We start from the raw sequence: 7,476 nt of genomic DNA on the forward strand, positions 1-7,476 counted from the left end.
CTTCCGAATCGTGATGGGCCAAGTCGAAAGGCAGCTTGTGGGTAAACTGAGGCACCGCGGATGGACACAGGATGGAGGAGGCCTTGAGGGTGGGGCAGGGGTGCACCCTGTAATAGGAGGGACATCGCAGCAGCTGACACTCGGAGCTGCAGCTTCCTTTACCCATCCCTGCAAGGCCTCAGGGCTGGGGCGATGCCCAGACCCCTGGGAAAGGGCCTCCACCCATCCAGGGAAGGCAGCCTCAGCTCCTCCTGGAAGCAGGCCTGGGGGAGGCACCCAGCTCCCACCCCCAACATTAGCCGGATTAGAGGGCAGCGCTGGGCGGAAGAGATAAGCATAGGGAGGGAGGAAGGAGCCAGGTCCCCACCCCCGCCCAAGGGTCCAGGGAGAACACGAAACAGGGCACGGAGAGCGCAAACTCCCGGTCACATCGCGAAATGGCGGCTTGGACTGTGCCTGACACGTAGTAGGCCCTCAAAAGCAAAAATGGTTTTTTGAATAAACACCCACAGGGTTGGGATTCGAACCCTGCGTTGCTTCTGCATCGCGGACTGAAACAGATGGAGCCGAAGTCCTTTATAAAAACTTTATTGGGGAAGGGGGGTAGAAAATGGGGGGTGACGCCCCTGGAATTGAATTAAATAAATAAATAAATAAATAAATAAATAAATAGAACAATAAATAAGCCCCCGTGTGAGTCTGGGGGGCGTCCCCCGGCCCGCGGGGAGAGGGGAGCAGGCTCACGCTGACGTCAGCTGGATGGCAAAGACCTCGCCCCCCGCCGGCGCCTCTGCGGTGCCCGCAGCTTCAGTTGCACCTTCGGCGCCCCCGCCCCCGCCGGCGCCGGCACCCGCGCCGTTGAGACACACGGCCTCACCCGAGCTCTCGGCCTCCTGCACATTATATTCGCCCTTCTTGCAGGCGGTGGACTGCACGTAGAAGGCCAGGCCGGCCCCCGCGGCCAGCAGCGCCGCGCCCCCAGCCGCGCCGCTCACAGCGACCCATAGCCACGGACCTGCGGGGTGCGGACGCTCAAAGAAGGTGGTCGAGCTCCCCCCACCCATCTAACACACCAAGCCCGGGCCACTTCTGCCCCTCCCCACAGGCATGAGGTCAGTTCTCACGTGCCTGGCAGGGAGCCCCAGGGAACCCAGCCTTGGAGGAAAGGAGAGACCCCAGTAAGGCCACCCCCAGCTCGGGTGAGGCCCTAGACCCATTTTATGGGCCACCCCATCACAGGGAGGATTTAAGCCCCTAGCCCCAGAGATACCCAGGAAGTCAAGCAACTCTCCTCACCCTCAAAAGGATGGTGGGGCGGGGGGGAACCCAGTCATTCCTCCACCCCAGAAAGACCCCAGCCCCAGAGATACGCGAAGCGGCAGCAGGATCCTGCTGGGTCCCCACCACTATCCTCTGCCTCTGTCCCTCTCCAGACCCCCTTCTCCACAGCCGCACGCTGGAAGGTGAATTGGATCAAGCATTCACCACGCAGAACCCACCCAAAGTTAAGTCCCTCCTCACGGCAGTCACAGCCCCGAAGGTTCCCTTCCCTTGGGCTCGTCAGCTCCCTCTCCTTCCACTTGCCACCCCCACTGCGCCATCAAAGCCCCACCCGCCAGGGCGCCCCTAATTTCCACCCCGGCTCACTTCTGTCTCATCTGTGGGGACTGAGAGGGAGGCAGGGACGGGGTCAAGAGTCCCAAGGCGCGGGTCACAGCCCCCTGTAGATCCCTCGCCCAGGCCCCCCCCCCACCAGCTGCTACTTACCAGCCACGCGCACGGTGATGCGCCGGGTGTGGCGCCCATGCGCGTTGGTGGCTGCGCACTCATACTCGCCGCCGTGGCTGCCCATAGCGCCCGCCACGCTCAGCGTGCTGTTGTTGCTTGACAGGCCGATGTTGAGCGCCCCCGGGGGCGCACGCCAGCTGATCTGGGCTGGGGGCCAAGCCTCCGCTCGGCAGGTCAGCGTGAAGTTCCCTCCTGGCCGCACGCCTCCTGGAGGCGAGGCAGCCAGCTCGGCCACGACGGGGCGGTCTACAGGGGACAGGAGGTTGAAGGGGCCAGCCGCTGACCGAGAGCCCCCTTCTGAGACTGTCCCTCTTGAGATGAGCAGGCAAAGATCCTGCCTTACTTCAGAGCCCCATCCCCCTACAACTGGACTGCTGTCGGGGCTAAAATCCTGAGCCCTGCTTCACTGAATGGAAGGAGGTGGGGACCCACGCCAGGGCCCTTCAGACCCAGAACTTGAGGGGGCGGGGGCGGGCTCGGGCTCTTGTTCCCTAGAGTTTTCATTACCCTTAACATTTCATGTTAAGGCCAGGATTCCTTGTCCCCAGAAATGGGACTGGGGAGGTGCCCTTGAACTCCCCCGGGGAATCCCACCTCTTTTAGTCACTGTGCCCGAGACCGGATGCCCTCTGTCTGGTGCTGCCCGCAACTCACACTCCACGCCCACGGTGACGATCCGGGCGTCAGTGCCGTGCGCGTTGGTGGCCAGGCAGCGGTAGATGCCTGCATCCTGTCGGGACACGCGCAGCCGCTGCGGCCGGGGCGCGCCCTCCCGGGAGCAAAGCACTTGTGGGGAGGGGCGACCCCGGGCGGAGCAGGCCAGCGCAGCAGCGTCGGCGCCTTCCAGCCACGTCTGGTGACTCGGGCAGGTAGATTCATCCATTTGCGGTGGCGCTGCAAAACAGCCATGGGGTGGGGGCGGGGGGGCTCGTTGTTCAGGGAGAAGCCGGGACCTGGAACACCCCCTACTCCCCGCCCGCCTGGGCCTCGCTCACACTCCGCGCTCACGGTGACCATCTTGACCACGGAACCGTGCTGATTGGTGGCGTTGCAGATGTAGGTTCCGGGTGCCAGTTCTCTAGGGATTTGAGGGGCTCTGGGACCAGGGTCTGGGGGTGCCAGCGGCAGCAGCGCCCCCTCGCTGGTGCCTCCGGAGCCAACGCACTCCACGCTCGGCTCTGGCTTCCCATCCACCTCACAGGAAAACAGTTGCCCAGATCCTTCCACCCACGTCCAATTGCTAGGGCAGCTCACCTCCTCAAAACTGGGGCCATCTGGGGGGCAGAGGGACTGGAAGTCAGGACAGGGTGATTCCGACGTACCCCGTCCTGCCCTGTGTTGCCCCCACTCACATTCCACCGTGACGGCTACATTTTTGGCTGCAGACCCTCGAGCATTAGTGGCTTCGCAGCGGTAGGTGCCCGCGTGCTCCCGGACCACACGCAGTGTGCCCTCGACGACCCTGGCTTCCCCAGAGCGCACACAGTTCACGTTGGGTGGCGGGACCCCATGGGCCACACAGCTCAGGGAGGCCTCTGTTCCTTCCAGCCAGGTAATGCGTTCAGGGCAGCCCACACTGTCCAGCGCTGGTGCGTCTAGAGAGGAGGGTGTTGTTGAGTTTTGGGGTTTAGGGACAGGTCTAATGTCCCTAGACCCTTTTTCCCATCCCAGGCGGGTAGGCTACGCTCTGCACAGGGACACCAAAGCAAAGGAGTTTCTCTCCAGTCAAGCCGTGCACTGTTTTGGGACTTCCTGAGCCCTGAAGTGTGCTTTTTTCCTGATTCCTACAAAGTGCCCACAGGACCCTCCCCAGTCTTTAGCTTAAAAATTGTTAGCCGGTTTGGAGCACCCACGTTTCCAAGACTCAGCTCAAACGCCAGGCCCCAGGCTCCTGTGGACACGTCCACCCCCTCCCCTCCATCCTTCTCTAAGATCTTCCCCTAATCCGGCTCACCAGCCTCTTGCCTTTCTCAAAATCCTGCTCAAAGGCACGCCTCAGACCCTGTTTCCACCTTCCTCTGTAGTCAGGCCACCCCTAGACACTGAGAACCAGACAGAGGTGCGCCCTATGCACCTCCACTCACACTCCACCGTCAGAGTCACGTCCTTGACCGCCTGGCCCTGGACGTTGGTCGCGGTGCAGTGGTAAGTTCCAGCGAGCGCGCGAGTGACCGGACCCAGCAGGCCCAGGGCCAGCACCGCCCCGCCGTCGGGCCGCGCACAGTGCACCGAGGGCTCTGGGTTTCCACGGGCCTCGCAGCGCAGCGTCTGCTCGGGCCCCTCCGGCCACGTCCAGCTCCTGGGACAGTCCGAATCGTCCAGCCGGGGGGCGTCTGCGGGCAGGGGCATGGGATACAAGAGGCTAGACGTGGACCGTGGGGAAATCCTCCACTTCCATGACACGGCCAGAGACCAGGCAGGCGGAGGTAGGCGAGAGGTTAAAGGCCAACTCACATAGGACGCGCAGCTCGGCGCTCTCGTTCTTTCTCAGGGTCTCCCCGTCAACTTCGAGGGTGGCGTCGCAGAAGAAGCCACGCCTGTCGTCGTTCTCGGTGGCGTTCAGCTGGAGCTGGGCGGGCTGTCCCGGGACTGCGGCTGGAATTCCGTCTAGTGTGACTAGGGCTCGGGCCCCGGCTGCGCAGGTTACTGTCACCATCTTCCCCTCGGGGGCGTTGGGCTCGCTCAGGGTCAGGAGGGGTTCCGGGAAGCCTGGGGACGGGGCATTGGCCGGGAGACCACTGACCATGCCCCTCCTGAGGTTCAAGGCTGCCCCTTATCAGCCCGAACCTTCCCCACTTCAGCCAAACCGTGGGTACCGTGCCCTGCCCCTCGGGCTGTTCAGGCTCCTCTCCCTTCTCGCCCCGCCCCTTTGAGGTGGTCAGGCCACATCTCTAGGGATCCTCGTCGGGTCTGCGACCTTCCCCTTTGGGCAGCTCAGACTCCGCTTCTCCAGCTACTATTGAGTCTTCCATCTGCCCCGCCCCTTCGGGACTCTCGGGCCACGCCCATTCCGATACCAGGGCCCCACCCACTATTTGCCCCGCCTTCGCCTTCCTCTGGCTCCACCCCCGAGCCGCCGAGGCCCCACTTCACTCCCTCTTACTGTAGACAGTCACGTTCTCTTGGGTCTCTCGACTCTCGCCCCCCAGGGTCACGTTGCAGACCAGCTGCCTGGCGCCCTCCTGCTCTGCGCTAGCTGTGGCTGTGGCAGTGGCCATGAGAGCGTCCCCCTCGAGGGTGACATCGGGACTCAGCCTCTGGTCCCCCAGCGCCAGGTAGACCTCAGCCTCCGAGGCTGGAAACAGCCCGTCCATGGCGCAGCTTACGGGTCCTTCTGAGCCCACTTCCAAGAGCCGGGGGGCAGCGAGGCGAGGGGGTTCCGGAGGCAGGGCTGGGAGTAGAAGAACAGAGCTTGAACTTACGTATTGAACGCTCAGTATGTTCTAAGCGCTTTACAGGCACTCTATTATGGTATTATCCTCAAGGCACAGAGGGGAAAATAACTTTCAGCTGGTGAGTGTTAGGGTAAGAATTAGAATTCAGATTTCTCTGCCTCCAAGCTTCTTAAACATCGGCCCGACCCCCCCTGGGTCCCCTCCTCACACCCACTCACCGAAGGTTCGGAGCTCTCTGGGGGCTGAGCTGTTTTCAAACAGCCCCAGGCCATGCGGCCGAAGGTCCAGCTCCGCACGGCACGAGAAATTGGCCCCATGGTCCTCCCTCCGAGCAAGTACCGTAGCTGTGAGCACCGCACCCCGCGCTCGGGGTGGCTCCCCGGAGAAGCTGCGGCGGATCAGCTCCCGGGCGCCCCGCAACAGGGTCAATGTGAGACTCCCACGAGGCCCAGCGCCGGGGACCCTACAGCTCAGGGTGAAGTTCTCGCCCACTGGCTGCCAGGCAGGCAGCGGCACCAGTTCTACACGATCCGGCCGTTCTGCAACGGGGGAACCACGGCTGTTGGAAATGCCAGGGCTCAGCACGACGTGGCTTGGAACCCAGGGGCCAAGAGGGGGAGGGCGTGCTGATCCAGAGGGTGGGGCCTGTAGGAGAGGACCCCGTTACCCAGGGGGCGGGGCCTGGAAGGGAGGGAAAGTAGCTTGGCCTCTGAGAACTCACGAAAAGTGCGAATGAGCCCGCGAGCCTGCAGTGTGCGTCGCGCGCAGCGGAAGAAGCAGACGGGCTGGGTCTCCGGCTCTCGGATGTCCACCAACTGCCGCGCCAGCCAGCGCAAACCCCTCTGGGTCCCATTCCGGCGCAGCGAGGTCTCCAGGCCACCGCGCTCGGGCCGTGGGCAGTTGGTGCTGCAATTCAGCCACAGCGATCCCCCGCGCTCCACGAGCGCCACGCGGGGCTGTAGGTCCGCCCAGAAAGGCTCTTGCGCGACCACTGCCCGGAGAAACGCGAGCTCAGCCTGGGAGCCACCTCCCCGGGATCTAAGAGCCCCTATGCAGACTCAGGATTCCCAGGAAATGAGCAGAGGCCACAGCCAGGAGTCCCAAGTCCTGCCCAGGTCTCAGGTTTACAAGCGCGCTCCCACGGTCCAGACCTCGAGGGTGTCTCTGGTACATTGCAGCGGAGAGCCCTTCTCTCCAAGGTGCGGATGGAGTGACGGGGAAGAATGGGGGGGGAGGGGAGAGATGAGAGGAAACATGGGGTTTTCAACGCACACAGCAATGCTGGGAAGAGGGGACCCTGGGTGGGGGAAGGGAAGCGGACTGGTTCTCACGGTTCTCGCCAGGAGAAGGGGAGACTGGTTGAAGCGAGGGCAAAAGAGAGATGAGGCTGAGTCAAGCGAGGTTAAGGGAGGAGTCCAAACCCGGGTGAAGAGTACGGAAAGAGGACGCGGGGCTGGGCTCATGAAAGGAACCGCGGGAACAGCCGATGGACTCTGTTGCCAGGGCTCCGGGTGGAGCGGGAACAGTGCCTAGGAGTCACGGCAGTTGGTGAGATTTGGGTCTTCGTGGATTTCGAGTGGTGAAGATGCCAGTCCGTGGACCATGGTGCATAGCAGAGGGTTAGGAGGTACCCCGGGAGGGGACAGGGGAGATAATGGAGTCTCCAGAGCTCGAGGCTGGGTGCAGAAGAGCACCCAGGATCTCGAAGAAGGTAGGGTAGAGACCTGAGTGAGCGAGGAGTCCGGAAGCTTGGTGTCCAGTGTGTGTTGTGGGGGAAGAGGGATAGAGAAGAAGGCCCTGGGCTCAAGGTGGGGGCAGAAGCGTGGGAGCGAGGCGAGGGAGGAGCGGGGAGGGGCTTGTGGCCGCTTCTCAGGTCCAGAAACTACGACCCCGCCCTGTCCACCCTGAGCCGGACCGGCTCTTACCTGAGAGACCGAAGAGCCCCAGGCCCAGGGCAGCCCAGAGGCCGAGCAGCGCCCGGTGCAGCCCTGGCGAGGGTCCTGGCATCGCCGCCGCGGGGGAAGCGCAGGAGGCGAGGGGAGCGCGAGCGCTGAGCTGGGCTAGAGGACTGCGCGGCGCGGCGGGTGGGGTGTGGAGGAGGCTGAGTTGCGCTTGGGGATTGGTTTAACGTTGGTAACTTGGTTTCCAAGGAGGGGGCGGCAGCAGAGGCGGCGCGGGGAGGGCGGGAAGGCGAGCGTGCACCAGGCTACCGGCTTTGATGAAGGCGTGCTGGCAGGAGCGAGCGACCCCCAGGGTCTACATGGAGGCCGGCCCCATTGCCCGGAGACTTCTG

At 63.4% G+C, this 7,476-nt stretch overlaps 1 protein-coding gene across 1 annotated transcript; it reads right to left on the bottom strand.

The window, feature by feature from the left end:
* Nucleotides 1-572: 572 nt before the first annotated feature.
* Nucleotides 573-7,243, bottom strand: ICAM5 (intercellular adhesion molecule 5). Its single transcript, XM_033854371.2, has 11 exons — nucleotides 7,109-7,243; nucleotides 5,905-6,174; nucleotides 5,402-5,722; nucleotides 4,892-5,179; nucleotides 4,243-4,497; nucleotides 3,873-4,121; nucleotides 3,141-3,383; nucleotides 2,784-3,062; nucleotides 2,443-2,682; nucleotides 1,768-2,034; nucleotides 573-1,015 (listed from the first exon to the last, which is right to left on the bottom strand). Exons 1-11 carry the CDS (start codon nucleotides 7,188-7,190, stop codon nucleotides 741-743), a joined length of 2,769 nt encoding a protein of 922 aa, XP_033710262.1. The 5' UTR covers nucleotides 7,191-7,243; the 3' UTR covers nucleotides 573-740.
* Between the last annotated feature and the right edge of the window lie 233 nt (nucleotides 7,244-7,476).

This window comes from Tursiops truncatus, chromosome 3 (genome assembly GCF_011762595.2).
Source record: "Tursiops truncatus isolate mTurTru1 chromosome 3, mTurTru1.mat.Y, whole genome shotgun sequence".
In the NCBI taxonomy this organism is placed as follows: domain Eukaryota; kingdom Metazoa; phylum Chordata; class Mammalia; order Artiodactyla; family Delphinidae; genus Tursiops; species Tursiops truncatus.